At 36.0% G+C, this 17,592-nt stretch overlaps 4 protein-coding genes and 1 non-coding gene across 6 annotated transcripts; 1 reads left to right on the top strand and 4 right to left on the bottom strand.

The window, feature by feature from the left end:
- The first annotated feature begins 291 nt into the window (after positions 1-291).
- LACS2 (long-chain acyl-CoA synthetase 2) lies at positions 292-5,083 on the top strand. Its single transcript, XM_021444638.2, has 19 exons — positions 292-612; positions 1,059-1,122; positions 1,488-1,580; positions 1,679-1,735; positions 1,815-1,863; positions 1,993-2,069; positions 2,157-2,196; positions 2,275-2,369; positions 2,482-2,646; positions 2,802-2,912; positions 3,010-3,097; positions 3,196-3,262; positions 3,344-3,419; positions 3,498-3,615; positions 3,681-3,926; positions 4,011-4,150; positions 4,311-4,493; positions 4,599-4,718; positions 4,851-5,083. Exons 1-19 carry the CDS (start codon positions 464-466, stop codon positions 4,896-4,898), a joined length of 1,986 nt encoding a protein of 661 aa, XP_021300313.1. The 5' UTR covers positions 292-463; the 3' UTR covers positions 4,899-5,083.
- TRNAI-AAU (transfer RNA isoleucine (anticodon AAU)) lies at positions 917-990 on the bottom strand. The gene has a single exon. It is a non-coding gene; the product is annotated as a tRNA-Ile (tRNA).
- Positions 5,084-5,414: 331 nt separating the features above from the next.
- Positions 5,415-7,485, bottom strand: COR413-PM1 (cold regulated 413 plasma membrane 1). The gene is made up of 4 exons (XM_021444654.2): positions 7,166-7,485; positions 6,403-6,510; positions 6,247-6,317; positions 5,415-5,987 (listed from the first exon to the last, which is right to left on the bottom strand). Exons 1-4 carry the CDS (start codon positions 7,342-7,344, stop codon positions 5,734-5,736), a joined length of 612 nt encoding a protein of 203 aa, XP_021300329.1. The 5' UTR covers positions 7,345-7,485; the 3' UTR covers positions 5,415-5,733.
- A 3,711-nt stretch (positions 7,486-11,196) lies between these two features.
- LOC110428730 (allene oxide synthase 3-like) lies at positions 11,197-12,944 on the bottom strand. Its single transcript, XM_021444647.2, has one exon. It carries the CDS (start codon positions 12,799-12,801, stop codon positions 11,356-11,358), a length of 1,446 nt encoding a protein of 481 aa, XP_021300322.1. The 5' UTR covers positions 12,802-12,944; the 3' UTR covers positions 11,197-11,355.
- A 1,058-nt stretch (positions 12,945-14,002) lies between these two features.
- Positions 14,003-17,183, bottom strand: LOC110428734 (clast3-like protein). 2 transcript variants are annotated; one of them, XM_021444652.2, is made up of 7 exons: positions 17,039-17,183; positions 16,788-16,953; positions 16,624-16,682; positions 16,139-16,257; positions 15,657-15,894; positions 15,337-15,460; positions 14,003-14,311 (listed from the first exon to the last, which is right to left on the bottom strand). In XM_021444652.2, the coding sequence occupies exons 1-7, from the start codon at positions 17,096-17,098 to the stop codon at positions 14,232-14,234; spliced, it is 846 nt and encodes a 281-aa protein (XP_021300327.1). In that variant the 5' UTR covers positions 17,099-17,183; the 3' UTR covers positions 14,003-14,231. The 2 variants fall into 2 exon arrangements, with proteins under 2 accessions (XP_021300327.1, XP_021300328.1); XM_021444653.2 differs by having other exon boundaries at positions 15,349-15,460.
- Between the last annotated feature and the right edge of the window lie 409 nt (positions 17,184-17,592).

Here is a 17,592-nt window from a genome sequence, read left to right as displayed (position 1 = left end):
ATATTATATTTTTACTAACATTTAAAGACGAACAGAGCAGTGTTTACAACGTAAGAAAGAAATTAGACAGAGAAGACTAGTGCATATTCAAGAGTCATTCACCAACCTTCATCCACCATAATAAATAAAAGAGGCAAAGGCTTTTAATTATTCCAGTGACCAACCTGTTGTATGGGACAACCAAGACTTCGATTTGATTCTTAAATCCACGCTTAAACGCAGCTAAATAAATTTGCTCAGACGTCTCCTCTCCTAGCAAATGCTCATCTTGGAATTTATTGTAGCAGCTCAACCAACTGTCCCACCTCCCCTCCCTTCCCTCTTTCTCTCTCTCTCCTCTTGTGGTTAAATTATCATCAAAGCTTGTCACATGTCACAGGCTTTTCTTACATAAAGTTCTCTGGGTCTTTGGGTGCAAGCCACAAGAGTTCTTTGGCAATAGTCTTTGGCATTGAGGTAAACAATGTCTGTCACATATGCTGTAGAGGTTGAAGAATCAAGGCCTGCAACCGAGAAAAAGCCGTCTGCAGGGCCGGTTTACAGGTGCATCTATGCTAAAGATGGTCTCCTGGATTTGCCTGAGGGAAAGCATTCTCCATGGGAGTTCTTTAGGTGAGTGTTCTTGATCATCAACATATGGGTGCAAAAAGATCAATGGTTGCTACCATTTTTTTTTTCATTTTTAAAACTGATTTTGCAAAGTTTTTGTTTTAGTTTGATTAGATCAACAAAATCTAGAAGATCTTCCTTGGCATCTTAGATCCTTGACGTGATGAAAGAAATGTAAAGGCTGCACATCTTGGGGAATCAACCACTAAAAGAAAGAACTTAGATATCACTTTCATTTCTTCTTTGGGTGGATCTTTTTGATGGGATTAATCTGCTTTTATTGTTGGGAAAAAGGAACAAAACATATTGGCCCATGCAGGTCTCGAACCTGCGACCTTCGCGTTATTAGCACGACGCTCTAACCAACTGAGCTAATAGGCCAGATGCTTGATATTGTTTCTCTGGTTACACGTGTTCAGAGAAATTAAATTGCAGTATTTTCCTTGCAGTGATTCTGTTGAAAGGAGTCCAAATAGTCGAATGCTGGGTCGACGGCAAACCAAAGATTCTAAGGTACACTGCATTCATCCTCATGTAAAAGATTTATTGCTAGAGAATAAAGTTGAAGATTTAGTATTTATACCATAATTTATGAGGAATTTAATATTTATACTATCCTTAAATGTCGGATTTGAGATAATCATTAATGAGTGTGAATATTCAACTGCAAAATCTATTGACATGATATTATTTTGGCAACATGGATATGTTTTGTCAATTGGCCATGCTGTCGCAAATAATTATTTTGGGTTTTACTTTGTTGATTATAATTATAATAATTTATTATTTAAAAAGAAAACATAATTAGATTAAAAAAATAAAGTGTGTAGGTCCGTGGGAGACGCCAAAGTGCATAAAATTTTCATTTGGTTTTGCAGCAAGCTGGTCCTTACGTATGGATCACATACCAGGAGGCTTATGATGCAGCTGTTAGAATTGGTTCTGCCATGAGGAGCCGTGGTGTGAACCCTGTAAGCCTGCAGTCCATCAGTTAAACATAATTTTAATCCTATTTTAACTTCATTTAGATCTCCTGAAGTTTTAACAAAATATTCATGGTCATGTACAGGGAGACCGCTGTGGTATATATGGGTCAAATTGTCCAGAATGGATCATTGCTATGGAGGTATGCTTAGTGTTTATTCTGCCAATTTAACTTACTTTTTGATCAAGGCAATAAGTACTTGTTTTCCCTTTTTCTACAGGCTTGTAACAGTCAAGCTGTCACATATGTCCCACTATATGATACTCTTGGTACGACATCTTTCTCTTAATCCATTTTGAGGTCTGATGATTAGTAATAAGCTGGAAGCATTGCCGTTATCTGTCATTCGTTGATTCATTTGAGATGGTGATCTATCTGGTTTTTTTACTTTGTTGCAGGTGCTAATGCAGTGGAGTTCATCATTAACCATGCTGAAGTTTCAATAGCCTTTGTTCAAGAGAACAAGCTCCCTGCAGTAAGTTTTCATTGCAAGTGAAGCTATGTGGTTTTCTTTTAGCAGGGTTTCATATTAGTTTTGTTCACAATTTGTGATCCTGTGCAGATTCTATCATGCCTCCCAGCATGTTCTTCCTACCTAAAAAGTAAGTGTAAATATTCCACTCTGTGTTTTGAATGTTTAAGGCCATTTGATTCCTATACTACTTATCTTCTTTCTCCAGCTATTGTCAGCTTTTCATATGTTTCTAGCACACAGAAGAAGGAAGCTGAAGAACTTGGGGTATCTCTCTTTTCTTGGGAGGAGTTCTCTGGGCTGGTAAGATGAAGATATAGTTGTGCCCTCGTGTCATGATCAGAACAATGTTTCTCCAGGATCAATTCAATCAGATTGTTACAAAAATTTCACCTGCTGTCTAATGATTCCCCAGGGCTCTTTGGATTGTGAACTTCCTCCAAAACAGAAGACTGACATATGCACAATAATGTATACTAGTGGAACAACAGGAGAACCAAAAGGAGTCATTCTCACAAACAGGGCAATCATGACAGAAGTGTTGTCCATAGATCAACTCATAGACATTACAGACAGAGCGGTGAGAATGCAAACATAAACATAAATCTTGTTAGGGATAAAGATGCATGGTAAAAAGGGAAAATTGAATGAAATGGCTTTCTGATATTCTTCTTTCTTTTTCCCACATTGAGCTTGCAAGAATTTCCATTTTGGTGATATGATTTTCCGTTACAGTGTTCCGAGGAAGATACATATTTTTCCTTCCTTCCTCTGGCGCATGTATATGATCAGATAATGGAGACCTATTTCATCAAAAGGGGTTCCTCCATAGGATTTTGGAGAGGGGTAAGATTAAGATTGCCATAATCTGTACAATTTTCCATTGTCCTTTTCTCTCTTTAGTACAAAGGCATCCAATCCAGTTCTCCTTCTTTACTTGCAGGATGTCCGTTATTTAATGGAAGATGTTCAGGAACTAAAGCCAACTGCCTTTTGTGGGGTTCCAAGAGTTTATGACCGTATATACACTGGTACATATAGATAACTATCTTTCTGAGCAATTATGTAGCTTGATATTGTACTAATACCAGTTGTTCTAAGCAATATCCATGGAAACTTGTGCTTGAAGGTATTGTTAACAAAATTTCATCTGGCGGTGCAATTCGGAATAAGTTGTTCCAGTATGCCTATAACTAGTAAGTTTTATGGTAAACCCCTTTGTTGGATTTTACTTGATTGAAAGTCTGCTGTCCAACTAATGGAAAAGCTTCAAACAGCAAATTAGGAAATATGGAGATTGGATTCCCGCAAGACAAAGCATCCCCTCTCTTGGACAAACTGGTCTTTGACAAGGTTTCTCATCCAGACATCTTTTCTCCATTCTAATTAAGGTTCCTGCTTTACTTGCTGAAAATGAGTTAATTCTTGTAGGTAAGACAAGCATTGGGAGGCAAAGTTCGTTTAATGTTATCTGGTGCAGCACCTTTGCCTAGGCATGTGGAGGAATTTCTGCGGGTCTCCTGTTGCTCTAATTTATCACAGGGATATGGTAAGAAGTGATTGTTACCCTATGAACATTCCTCTCTGCTATCTTCTGATTTCTTAACATGACAGGTTTGACTGAGAGCTGCGGTGGATGTTTTACTTCCCTCGCCAATGTAATGTCTATGATCGGAACTGTTGGAGTTCCCATGACAACCATTGAAGCAAGGCTTGAGTCAGTGCCAGAGATGGGATATGATGCATTGTCCAGTGTGCCACGAGGAGAAATATGCCTGAGGGGAAACACCTTGTTCTCAGGTTACTACAAGAGACGAGATCTAACTGATGAAGTTCTTGTCGATGGGTGGTTTCACACAGGTATAAGACCTTCAAATTTGCATCAGGGTAACAATATGCAGAAACTCAACTGTTTGATTCCTCAACATGTTGATATTGTTACAGGTGACATTGGAGAGCTGCAACCAGATGGATCGATGAAAATCATTGACAGGAAAAAGAATATATTCAAGCTTTCGCAAGGCGAATACGTTGCTGTGGAGAACGTTGAAAATACATACTCACGTTGCCCTCATATAACGTCGGTATGCTGCTGTCTCTTGATCTTGTGATTGGCTTGGCTGATATACTGCAGCAACTGGAATTGCTGCAAACTAGAACGTCTCATTTCTACCGTAACATATAAGCATCAAACATTTTCAACATTGCTCTAAACGTGAGTTTCTTAATCATTCCAATGGTCAGATCTGGGTTTATGGGAACAGCTTTGAGTCATTTCTTGTGGCTGTGGTAGTCCCTGAAAGAAAGGCACTAGAGGATTGGGCGATGGAACATGATGAAGCTGTTGATTTCAAATCATTGTGTGAAAACCGTAAGGCAAGGAAGTATATTCTAGACGAGCTAAATAGCACTGGTCAGAGACATCAAGTATGTGGATAAAATTTCCTCGCAGTTTCTTCTTCCTAGCTCTGCAAATTAAAACAATATCTACTCATGTTTTCCTCGACTGATGCAACATTTGTGCTTGCACAGCTTAGAGGCTTTGAGATGTTAAAAGCAGTGTACTTTGAACCAACTCCCTTTGACATGGAGAGGGATCTCATAACCCCAACGTTTAAGCTGAAGAGGCCACAGCTGCTCAAATACTACAAGGTAAAACTACGATTATCCATCTTTTCTATTGCTTTTAACCCCATGAAATCTGGTCCACAAACAAATAATTCCTTGGGACCTTATATTTTTGGCAAAGACTTGATTTGTATCATATGCCAACATCATCTGCAGGACCGCATCGATCAACTGTACAGTGAAGCAAAGGGGTCAAAGGCATGAGAGCAGTTCCGAGAAGCAAGAACCTAATATTCAGCTATGTCGATTGCCAGCAGTTGCTGCAACTTGTTTCTGTTTGTTTGAAAATCTTAATGAAGGAAAACTTATAGTACTTAAAACTGAAGTTGAAAACTGATCTCTGTTAGTGTTGGTACATAAATAAAAGATTATCATAAGCTTTCTGTTTATTACTTGCCACTGTCTATTCAGAAGGTACAATTTCGTTGATGAATTTGGGATGTGCAAGCTTCTTTCATTCTGCTACACATTTCTGCAGTGCAAACTAAATGAATGAACTCAGCAAACTTGGTATCCATGTCTTTCAAGTATCATTATCACTAGCACCCGAATATTTGACTCATTAGTTAGTATATTATTCCTCTACTTAAAAAACAAGATTTGAATCCCCTCTCCCCTAATTATAAAAGAAAAAAAAGTATCATTATCACCAGCATTTCAGGGTTTATTAAGTCCTGAGTATCAAACCCTCTTACATCAACATGTTTGTTAAAGCTTAAATTCTAGGAACAAAGGGAAAATGGATGAACATTTCTGTCTTAACATTTAGTTTTTCTAGAGGAATACAAACAGTGTTTCAAGGTTCCTCAAGCCAGTCAAAGAAATATTCTTTCTACAACAATAATAAAGTAATACTATGACAAATCCTTTAAACAAGGAATTCTTACGAATACACCAAAGCAAACAGGAAAACCATGTCTTATGGCACAAAAATGACAAATGAATTTGTATGTCTAGACAAATAATGGATGGTACAGGGGGAAACAATTCACGAACTTCAGAAAACTAAAAGCAACCGACAGGCTGCTGATCTTCGAACCTATAGGATGTCAGTTACCAAAGCCCAAGCGGGGTAGACCAACAGAAGAATTATGCCAACCGTGTTTGATATTCCATGTGCTTTGGTGAAAGAATTTCGAAACCCACCAGATGCTCTGATGTGTTCCTGAAGCAGGTAGCAAGCAATGGCAAGGCATATTACCAGACCAATCCAGTCGTTTCTTATGGTGCTTGAAAATAAGCTAGGAGCCACCACTATTAGAAGAATCAAAGCAGCAGGTAGTTCCAGCCAATCTGCAGTTTCCAGTAATAAGTAACAACCGGGTACCACAAATTTCGAATACCATCATAGTTGTCTAACATAACTACTTAGATATTCAATCAAATTGAAGATAGAAAAGCAAACAGTTCGGTTAGTAAACCCCAAAGTCACCAACCGTTTTATTGCATAATAGTTCAAATATGACAAGGCAAAACAAAGATCCTAGTGAATTACCAGATGATAGCAATCCAGCATGACCAAAGTAACAGAGGGATTACATCAATATTATACCTGGGAAACGTCTAGGGAAGAACAAGCGCAAAACAACTGCAACAAAAGCAATCCATTTTCCAACCTCACCCCTGCATGACAAAACAATTTATTAAAATGGAAATGAAAAAAGAACACTTGAGCTAAGAACCGGTGCTGCCCGCGGCATGGATTTACCTGAAGAGGTTGAACAATAATGAAGGAAGACTGAAGAAGATATATGGGATTAATAATCCTGTAAGAATATTTGTTTTCCAATTTGTTCGGTCCAGGATCAATAAATAACTGCATCAATCATAAGATAGGAACAAAGTAAACCATTAGAATTCTTGAACTACTAACTTTCAAAAAGAAAAAAGAATTCCTGAACTACTGAAATAAGCATAGGTATCAATCTTTTTTAGTCTAAAAAAGGGAAATTGGAAATTCGGGAATCGGGAAGAGGGAAGAGGGAAGATGTGCTTCTTAATCAGGCTACCTATACTTGCATGAGGCCTCTCCTCATTAACGAGTAAGGGTAGGATCAGGAAAATTCCCTAGGGTAAAATACCCACAATGAACCAGAGCAACAAGAAACTTTTTAGACAAAAGAAAGAACTCCCCTGATAATGAATCAGAGAAAGCAAAAAGAGAAGTAGCAAAAGCAAAGGCAAAAATAAGATCCTAAAAAGTTTACCTTTCAAAAAAAAAAATCCTAAAAAGTTCATACAGGTAAGCAATATTCCAATATGAGAGCTATAAAGCATTCAAATTCCAATCCAGTTCAAAAAAAAGAATTAGTAAAACTGTCAAATCTGGAGAATTCCCTTCACTCAGAAGAAAATCCACAGTTAATCACATTCGATCTGGTGATTGGTTTGGGATCACCATGAGCCTAACAGCACAGAAAAAGAAAAACAGAAATCCGTAAACGAGGATTTGAGCAAAGAGAGTGGCATACATTGCAGCAAAGGAAGCGATCCATTCAAGGATTGAAGTCCCAAATCCCAAAGAACCCAACTTGATGGCATGATTAGCAAGCTTCTTGGCAGCAAAGACTAGCTCTTTGAAATCAGAACTGATCAGATCACTTGCTTCTTGCTCAGCCCTCATTGCCAAAACACTCTTCTTCCCCATCATTTTTCCTTCTCCTCTCCAGCCTCCTGGTTACTAAAATAGTATATACCCAAACAAAAGAAAATAACAAGAAGAAACAGATAAAGAAAGAAGCGAGGCTCACAATCCTACAGCAACAACCATAAAGGCGTGGGCAAAGCAAAACAGTTGACTGTCTGGTTTTAGACATGGAAAATCCTTGTCGGGTTCTGGCAATTAACTGCCACGTGGAAGAAGATGCCGACCCCTTTTGATTACGTGTCCTCTTCCAGCTGTTTTGGAGGAAAATTAATTTCTTTCTTTCTTTTATGGATTATAATAATACAGAAGTAAACATCCCGTGATTTTGACACGTATTGAAGATATAATCCCCATCCAATCACTGTTTACACGTCAGCTGTGCCCAACGCAACTATCATAATTCTGATTCTTATCCTTATTACGTGGCATAGGTTGATTAGACAGTTTGTCGTCTTTATTATCGAATTAATTAAGGGCTCAAATCTTAGCCTTTGAACAAAGCTCCATTAATTTTAGGCCCCATTTTAATGGGCTTAAGTTCTTTATTATCAAGTTAAACCCTAAAACCCAACACTTGGACTACTCCTTTTTTATGGAAAATGAATCCAAGTTCATTGGTTGGGCTTCGAGACATTAAAGATGAGCATTCGATCGGTCGGTTCTATTATAAAATTTTAAAAATTTAATTAAATGAATATAAAAAATAATTAAAATTGATCAAAATTGAAAAAAAATCGAAATCAACTTATTTCAATTGATTATGTGGATTTATTTTGACGTGAACAGGAAGTATTTTTAAGGTATATTTTAAATTTTTAATAATATTTATATATTTAAAATATATTATTAATAGTTTATTCTTCGAATTATTCGGCTATAAATTTCAGATATCGAAAATTGATTAAAACAGTAGAATAGACTGCTCCTCCTCTTCATCAAAACTGAAAAAGTCAAACAAATTAATTGAATTCAAACAATTTCAATCTAAGCATCTTAAGTTAATGATGATCATTAATATCAAGCTTAAGTTTCTTGATAGATGAGAAGCCATTGATATGGTAATTAGCTTTTGAGCTACCCACGTGTTATGATTATGTTTCTTGTTTTAGTAAGTTAATATTTGGCATGTTTCAATGTTAATGATGACACCTACTAATTCCTACTTTTATTCAAAAGATGGTAATGAACGAATCTTAATAAAATACCCAACTCGATTATACTTGATTAAAATGAGTTTGGATAAACTGATACTAATAAATTATTAATAACAAAATTATTACTCAATGTGGTTTTGGATAAGATTTGATTTTGAAAGATAACATATTGGACGTTTGAAATGATTTATCCTAATTGACCTTTTAGTTGGAGCACACGTTTAAAACTTGTTTACTTTTGAAAAAAAAAAAGTATTATGAGTACAAGAATTCAAACCTTAGTATTTTTTTTTCACTCTTTCCACACCTTAACCAACAAGTTCAAATAATAAATGATTTATTTAAAAATTAAAATTATGAAAAATAAAAACTAAAGTAAAGCAATAAACCCTAGTTATATATCTTAATTATTCAATTTAAGATAATTAACCTATATCATTAAACGATTTCAATTAAGTTTATGAATAGTTTTGATAGAATTTTGAACATTTGGGTTAGATTTTGAATACCTTACTATTAAACTATTTAACTTCCAAAAATTCAAACTACCCATATACCTAACTCATCATCATCGTTATCTATTCACTTTATAAAAAAAACCGAAAAAGTAATTTTCATGATTAATTACATGTTATAAATTGACACATGATTATAAACTATGTGAACTGATTAATGAATTAATCAAATTAAGTTGTCCTAATTCAAACCAAAAAAAAAAAAAGAAAAGATAAAAGAAACCATAGACATAAATGTCTCTTCAATAATTGGGGGTGTCACTTAAAAAAATAAAAATCCTTCTTTGAAAGATTCCAATTTATCATCAAATCTCTTCCCTTTGCTGGTCCCCTTGAGAATGATTCACAGGCCTTATCAGCATCAGCCATAAAGATACATATGGACCCAGAAAAGAACTGCACAACAAAGCTGTAATGTGTTCATATATCAGTTTACATTAAAATAATATCTTGTTCAAAAGTCTTCTGCAAGTATTCCATCCCTTGCTTGCAATGAATAATTTTTGCTAATATTAAGATCAAATTTTTAATTTAAATAATTTAAAACATTACAACTATAAAATACCAAACACGACCTAAAGACCGAGTTCATGTCTCGCGCTCTTACAAGTTAGGGTTCTTGCTACCAAGCTAGCTTAGTAAGAGAGATAATCCTTCATCTAAAACTTATGAAGAAAATTTTGTTTTTTTTCCCACACATGAAATAGCAAGATTACTAAACAGTAAAATATTTGTCGGTAAAATTCATCATTGTTTTTTATTTTTTATAATTGAAAAAAAAAGAATTCAAATTTTATTATTTAAGTAGAAAGATAATGTATTAATTAATAAATTAAATATTAACATTATTTCTTTCCTAGCAAATATAGTTAGAAAAAAGAAGAAACACATGCTGACAAGAAACTAAAAGCGGTGGTGCCATTCGCAAATGACAAACAAAAGCCTGAATTATTGTAGTTTGATTGGCCCTTCTGTAAATTTCCCTCTTCCTAGAGATTAACGCCACCAATTGGATAGGGACCCTCTTTCAAGACCTGGAAAATGTGTTAGTCGTTTATTTATTCTGTCAAATTCCTGCAACCCAAACTAGATGTCACGGGGCGATTCTTAAGACCACCTTCGTGCGGCCTTGGATTCAGCCCTTAGCTCGGCAGTAGAACCCAAGTCAGCCTTACTCACCCGACAAGCGCTCAACACCCGCACAATGGCTTTAAGCCGGCAAGCAAGCTTGCATAAACAAGGAAGGAAAAATGGGAAGAGAATGCTAGAGAAAAACTAAACTTTTTATATTGAATGAATTGAAATACAAAGGATGCAAGAATGGATGATTTACACAATGGTGGATGGGGCTATTTATAGCCAAGGTTCCCCACCCACTTTTCCCTCCAAAGTTTTTAATTCAAAGTATTCCCCCCAAAAGATTTCCCTCCAAAGTTTTCAATTCAAAGTATTCCCCCCCAAAAGATTTCCCTCCAAAACATTTGGGAGGTTCTAGAAGTTCGGTTGGGAGGGAAAATTTGAATTTTCCAGCAGCCCCCCTACATGGGTCTAGTGGGCTGGCACCCTCTTGGGCCTCCTGGCGGGTCCGGACTGTGTCACCTCTTGAGCCTCCTGGTGGGTCTGGACTGTGGCCCGTGACATAGACACCGGGAGACATCTGGCCAAAGCTAATTTAAAAAGCTAAATGGTCAAACATCTTCGTTTCTTAATATTAAGTTGTAATTTTATCTGCATATATTAATTTTAAAAATAAATAATTTATTTTAAAAAATATTGTTTATTAAAAATATAAATTTAATCGTTAATTTATTATTAATATTTTTTAATTTGATAATATAATAATATTAAAAAATAATTTTAGTTTTTATTAATTTTAAAAACTATTTTATTATGTACATTTAATTAAAATATTATTGTTTCTTAATTATTTCTTCTATTCATTGGATTAAGAAAACATCATACTAGAACCAAAACTCTATGTCGCTTTCTATGAAGAAAATCCAAAACCGAGGTGGTTGGTTGTGAATGCTTATTTACTCACCCCATGTGGAAGGCTCAGTCTATGTGAAGTTATATGAAAATAAAAAGATTTTTCTTTTTTTTTTAAGATAATAAATCCTATGCTTAGTTAAAAATTCATGTCCAAATTGAACCAGCCACAATTCTTTGAAGCATTGGCAACAGTCTTAAGAGATAAATTAAAAAATTTTATTGCCATTTACAGATAGGTAAGGGACATAAACACTGTAGAACTGAGGAATCAACACGAAAAGGCTGATCAAGACCCTTCAAATCAAATACTACTAGTTTTAATTTATGATGAGATGGCGACCATGGGTTTGGTGTCAAGTGCTTGATGCTTTAGTCAACGACTTAAACGTCACTGATGCAGCGAACATGAACATCCCAGCCTCAACCTCAAACGTGTCATAACGAAGGAAGAGCTCCACCAGGAACAACCTACACAGCAGCATCACCAGATTTTTCCCGGCACATTGCTTGTTCTCCGCCGTGCATTCCTCCGTCTCACGCCCATTCGACCAATAAACATACTTCAGAAGCTTCTCTCCGTCCCCAACAAACCTATCCGCCACGAACTCCTCCGGGTTCTCGAAAACCTTGGGATCCTTGGTGGCAAACGGCTGATACCCAAAGAGCATCTCCCCTTTCTTGATCTCGAAGGCTGCATCGTGGCTTTGGATTACCAAATCAGCCTTGGCTTTGGCGTACTGGAAAGGAACGGGAGGATCAATCCTTAGAAATTCATACACCACTGATTTGGTCAGAACCATCTTGTCCAAGGCAGAGAAATCTACACCACCTTCAGCTTTGACAGCGGTCCTGATTTCATCAGCTAGCCTCTTGTGTAACTTTTCTCCTGCTAATGCAACCCACTTGATCAGGCCAGGGAACAGAACTTTCATGCCACCATAAGCATTAAAACCAGCAAGGAAAACCAGGTTGTGACAGGCTTCATCTCTTTCTATCCCGAATGTTTCAGCGTCATCCAGGACTGAGCTTCCGAACTCAGAGAAGGCATCGTAAAGTTTCTTGTAATCAGATTTAACTAGAAAAAATGGGAAAGTAAATGTACGCAACAAAAGATCTTCGATAAGACATAGAAAATTTGGCAACAACCCTAGCGATCCAAGTGGTGCAAGCTGACACAATAACCATTTGTCAACAAGTTTTGGTCCTTTGGATCCTATCTGTGTTTCACTCGGGCTTTTGTCACAGAGTAGGCGAAAAACATAGTTGAAAGACATGGTATCGCTCAGGGTGTTAAAATATGCTTCTTTCTTGCTAGACATTTTAGCTTCAAGGTCGTTGAAAAGCTCTGTTAAGCCTGTTTGAAAGAGGGGTATGAAGTTATTATGGCGGGCCGCTAGAGTAGCCAAGAAGAAGGATTTCAGAGAGGTGTGCTTTGGCTCGGAAGGGTCAAGGTAAGCACAGACTCGATGGCCACCGCTGTAAGCCAAGGAAGGCGTGAAAGTACCGTCAAGAACATCACGTTTTTCGACTTTGGAACTGTCGAAGAGGACAGGAAAGGAGATAGCATCGAGAAGACAAATAACTCGAGCGGAGGAGGATATGAAAGGGCCAGGCGGCATATTGATTCTGAAGACTGTGGATTGGTGCTTTTGGATTCGGTTCTCAAAGAACTTGTCCCTGCCTTCATGGTAGAAGTATGCTAAACGGTCTCGAATTGCACCAAAGAAGAAATGGCCATAGTCTCCAGGAACTGGTTTCAGTGGAAGCTCCGGGGGCTGTGAAGAAGAAGAGGAAGACATTGTTGGGGCTAGAGTTTATCAGGTAAATGATTTGGAGATCTACAGCTCTGTAACCACTGATAATATACTTGCAGGAAGCAGACAAGACAACCACGTGAAAGGTATGCTACATTACTCAGCATTCATAATTGGAGCAGTACTTCTTTGGGGAGTCTTGGACGATTCTAGTTATAAATTGCGTGAGTCATCAAAATTTTCTCAAGATTTTAACAAATCCAGGGTAAAAATTCAACCAGGGAATTTAAGATTATATGTAAGATTGGTAAGTGAGAAAATGACTTTGGTTTATGTACATTGCTAGTAATATCAGATTTGGTTAAAATGGGATAACTTTGTTAGGTAAGAATGGTCAATGCAGAGTATCTTCCTGCTGTTCTTTTCAAACAGCATCCTAGCTTAGTTCAAACTTCGAAATTCCTGAGCATTTTGCCTGCAACATTTGGCATAGCTAAGCCATGTACACACATGGATTCCCAGGGTCAAAATGCCAATCTCATTATTGATTAATAGTTTCATCCATGCATGTGCTTTACATCTTCCCAAGAATTGTGTGACAGATTCCTGTCTGCTAACAAACATTTGCTTCATTTTTTTAATTAATTTGCCTTCTTTAAATTTTATTTGATAATTTCTTTTGATATTTACTTTTTAAAAATTAAATTACAAGCAATTGTTTTATAATTCGATTAAGTAAATAAATAATATTAACATGATCACATAATAATTTATTTCGATACGTTGTCATATCATATATCATATCGATAGAAATATATAAAAAAATCAACATATATTAAATATGACATTATTAAATTTTTATTAAAATAAAAAATAAAAAACTATTTAAATATAATAAAAAATTAAAAATTAATTGTATAAATGAACATCATTAAAAGGGATTTCAAAATTTTAGCAGATATCGGGCTGAAAATATAAAGCAAATTGCATATGCTTGAATCCTTTGGCCAAACCAATAAAGTTGAAACATTATTCAACATTTCATTCACGTGCTTGTCATGTTAATAGATATATGGTGTCATGTCATATGTTTAATAAAGTTATTCTTATTCATGTTTAAGATTTTGATACGTTTAATTCATAGTATGATTCAGTCAAAGCACTCAAATATGAATTGTCATGTCTAATTTTTGCAAAATGAAAGATTTTTCAGGGAATTTAGAATTTAAATATTTGACAAAGAGGGAAAGAAAAAGGATTCCTGGCTGCTTTCACCCATTTCTGAACAAAAGTTTTAACATTTTAGAAAAATTGACATAAATGAAATCAGTCGGGCATTTTTCTCAGGCCTTGTTCCTTCAATGGTCCTTCAATGCCAACACTATTTCTACTTATCTGCTAACAAAACCAAACGTTTCAACTACTGATTACAGATGATCAACTTGTCAAGTTCACTATAAATGGTAAGCTCCAGCCTAAAAGATTGACATATCTGGTGGTGGTCCATAGACGGTCTGCCACGATAAAGGGATCAGCCAACCACCACTCTCATTACCTGAAAAGATAATACAATAGAGTAAAAACTCGTGAGTATTTCGAATTCTTAATGCAAATGTTACCAGACAAAAAAAGGATAGCAATGGAAAAAAATGGTCATGTTTAAAAGCAAGTACAACTAGGTAAATTAGTCTCTTCCAGTGAAACAAGTTCAGATATTAGCACAGTTCAATCATATATCAGAAAGAAATACTGTGGATGATAATGTCAGAGTCATGATTAAAAAACAGAAACAATTTATTATTTTGAAGAAAATTGAGACTAAAAATAAAGCAATTGACATATTCCTCCAGCTTAATGACTATCTCTCGTGACAGAGGAAACACTCGTTGGAGGTGTATGTCCGTTAGCAGGTGCACATGGTTCCAAGAGAACTTTGATAATGCACAAAATGATGATGCATTGCTGAAGTGTTTTCAGGACAATCATGATAAAACCGTTTTTGCTGATGTGAAACCGTACCAAAAAACCTTATCCTAAGTGCAATGTCTCATAATAGAAACCAAAAGTTGAAGTATAAGATTCTTGGTAGAGTGTCTGCTATATTTCTAAGACCATAATTAAAGATTATGCCTTCATGTCTAAAGCAAAAACTTTCCGTGAAAGATAATCCAAGGTGAATGTTCAAAGAGAAGAAACCAAGCATCAAGAAATATAGACCTGAGACACCCCTTATATTTAAATTCTCAAGGATGTATTCGAGATGCTTCATGTCAAGTATCATTATAGCAGTCTAAAGCATGTGCTAGTAAATGAAAAGGCAATATATACAGAATATTCTTACAATGTAGTGCACTTGATGAAGTTCATAATATAAAAACACCAACAATTGTGAAAAAATACATTTGTAAACTTTGAATTATTTAGAAAATGCACGTGATCAAGGGTGGAAGGGTCCTATTCAACAGTATATCAATTCTGGCCTAAATCTCATTACCTATTAATCTTAGGATAAGTGTCAAAAGATGTCACAGAGTAGCCATTGCAGGCAATATCAATATCTAAAGCATAAAGGAAACTTACTATGAAAAGTACCAGGATTAAGCCCCAATAGATTGCATGCTGCCTCAGCCAAATGAAAAGCATCCTGCATATTGTCCCCTTCTGAACAATAGCATAATAAGCATGTAACCTTCAATCCTTTGGCCTATAGAGAAAATTACAAAGTAAGCCATAGACAAAATATAGCGGTCATCATATATGGAAACTTTTGGATGTTACTTACTAATCAAATTAACTCTGGACTAATGCAAAGTCAAAAACTGAAAAAGGAAAAACTGCAGCAAAAGGCAGACTCACCCAACATTCAGTACTAAACAATTATGCACTTAAAAGAAGAATACCTTGAAACAAGAAAAAAGTGCTGCAAAAGGCAAACTTGGGTAATAATCTTCCTCTTCCAGCTCATCTTCATAAGGCAAATTGTTTTCCAGCATAGTGTTTCCTTCAGCTAAGGTGCTAAGATGCTTCCAACATCTCTGAGCAGGATTGTATTCTTGCAGCCTTTTCCATCCAAGTTGTTCACAATGATCATCTCTTCCATCAGGATCGGTGCTGGATACATAATATATCTGCAGACCACTGCAATCACAGCCAAAAGATCAGCATTGATAAAATGCTCAATTGCTGGTGAACAATGGGCATAACCAGCTGCCAAGGTGATTTCCCAGAGCAGAAGTAAATCAACCAATCTATATTCTCAAAGACCCAGAAGAGGACTGATTTGCTGTCCCCAATGCATGGATGCATTGAAACTGGAAATAATGATGTTATCTAAATACATTATATTAATTACTAACCGAAGAAAAATTACAGCTTGAAATACCTTGACATGTCTATTTTCTGCCATTTTCCAAAGTCCAAACTGGAAAGCAGAACAACATGCTTCTTTCCACTTGCAGCAGCAAAATTTGCCAAGTTTTTGGCAAATTCAACCATCATCCCCTGCATAGATGACCATTTTAAGAAAAAATAATTCTATCTATATTCAAATTAATTATGCATCAAATGGCTCTTCTCCTTCTAGTTCAGTTTAAGCAAGTAAAACTAGCTTGTGAAATCATCAAATTCTAAATCAGTTATTAAGGGAAGCACTTTAACAGAGAAGCTTCAAGATTATAGTACTCACACAAATATTCATTGCACATTCTCAAAAAGAAAACTTGTAACTTCTCAGGATGTTAAGACAAGTAAAAGAAAAAGATTCCATAGGGCCCTAGATCCATCAGGAGTACTCAACCATCATAAAGGTCATGCCAGCACTTAGGTGCATCATAATCGAGTCAATAAAACTATGAATTCAAGCAATACCTTAACAACCGGAGACCTCTGTTGAAGAAGAGTGAGTCCATTAGAAGAAGATTGGTAAGCTGAAAAAAAAAAAATCAAGAAACAACAAAAATCTGAGTTCAAATACATTAACCCAAAATTCCTAAAACAAAGAATTTGAGAAAAATGTGAGTAAAAGAAAGCACCTTCAAGAGGGAGGGCAAGCTCGCCGCAAGGAATAGGCCCATAAGCATCATTGCCGACACAGGGAAGCACAAAAGGATCATCCAAGTACCCAATTCTCTCTGCTTTCATTGATGATACTAATAAATCCACCGCTAACTGCCCCACATTCCCAATCGACAACGCCGGCTAAAGCCAAAAAAAAAGAATAACAATAATAATTAAAAAAATCAAGAATTAATTAAAGGTTGTGGGGGTGAAAAGATGAACGAACCAGAAGCAAAGTAGAGCATTCTTGGTGCCGCTGTTTGCCTTGCTCAGTAACGAAGTCCATTTCTATGAGAAGATTAGTGTTTCCGTCTTGCTTTTTTACGGAATTGAAGCAGCTCTTTCCTCTCTTTTGAAGAAATGATTCAAGCTTTCACCTTCCTCGGCTATTTTACTCTCTGAACTTGAAGAACAAGATAGCTTTGCGGGCCTGGCATTCTTCTTGGGCCGGTTGCGTTTCAGATTTTTGCTGAGGAGGGCTTAGCCCAATCCCAGTAAATTATTGGGCTTCTGTTGGCAATTAAAAGGTCCAACTTTTTGAAAAATGATCATGAGACTGAAAGCCCTTAAACCTTAATTTTCCTTCCTTCTTTTACTGAAATCTTTGGATGAAATGAAGTATTGGGCCTCGGGTGAATGTTAATCAGTTTAAATAGATTGAATTCGATTAATTTATATCAATTTTTTTGAATTTGGTATCAATTAATTATGAAAGATAGTTTATTCCATTATATCAATCGATTTTCAGAATCTAAAATTTATAACCACACCGATCAAAAA

Source organism: Theobroma umbraticum, unplaced genomic scaffold (genome assembly GCF_002168275.2).
Source record: "Theobroma umbraticum cultivar Fairchild unplaced genomic scaffold, ASM216827v3 scaffold_1682.0, whole genome shotgun sequence".
NCBI lineage: Eukaryota > Viridiplantae > Streptophyta > Magnoliopsida > Malvales > Malvaceae > Theobroma > Theobroma umbraticum.
Note: the sequence above shows the minus strand (reverse complement) of the source record. Positions and strands in the feature narration are given on the sequence as shown.

Coding starts and splice junctions, on each gene's coding strand:
- LOC110428730 (XM_021444647.2), bottom strand. CDS start 12,801: ATGTCTTCCTCTTCTTCTTCACAGCCCCCGGAGCTTCCACTGAAACCA.
- LOC110428734 (XM_021444652.2), bottom strand. CDS start 17,098: ATGGACTTCGTTACTGAGCAAGGCAAACAGCGGCACCAAGAATGCTCT. Junction 16,954..17,038: donor AATGCTCTACTTTGCTTCTG/GTTCGTTCATCT, acceptor TTTTGGCTTTAG/CCGGCGTTGTCGATTGGGAA. Junction 15,895..16,138: donor CAGAAAATAGACATGTCAAG/GTATTTCAAGCT, acceptor CTGTGATTGCAG/TGGTCTGCAGATATATTATG.
- COR413-PM1 (XM_021444654.2), bottom strand. CDS start 7,344: ATGATGGGGAAGAAGAGTGTTTTGGCAATGAGGGCTGAGCAAGAAGCA. Junction 6,511..7,165: donor ATCGCTTCCTTTGCTGCAAT/GTATGCCACTCT, acceptor TGATTGATGCAG/TTATTTATTGATCCTGGACC. Junction 5,988..6,246: donor CTTCCCTAGACGTTTCCCAG/GTATAATATTGA, acceptor TGGAAACTGCAG/ATTGGCTGGAACTACCTGCT.
- LACS2 (XM_021444638.2), top strand. CDS start 464: ATGTCTGTCACATATGCTGTAGAGGTTGAAGAATCAAGGCCTGCAACC. Junction 2,647..2,801: donor TAGACATTACAGACAGAGCG/GTGAGAATGCAA, acceptor TTTCCGTTACAG/TGTTCCGAGGAAGATACATA. Junction 3,263..3,343: donor TTCCAGTATGCCTATAACTA/GTAAGTTTTATG, acceptor AGCTTCAAACAG/CAAATTAGGAAATATGGAGA.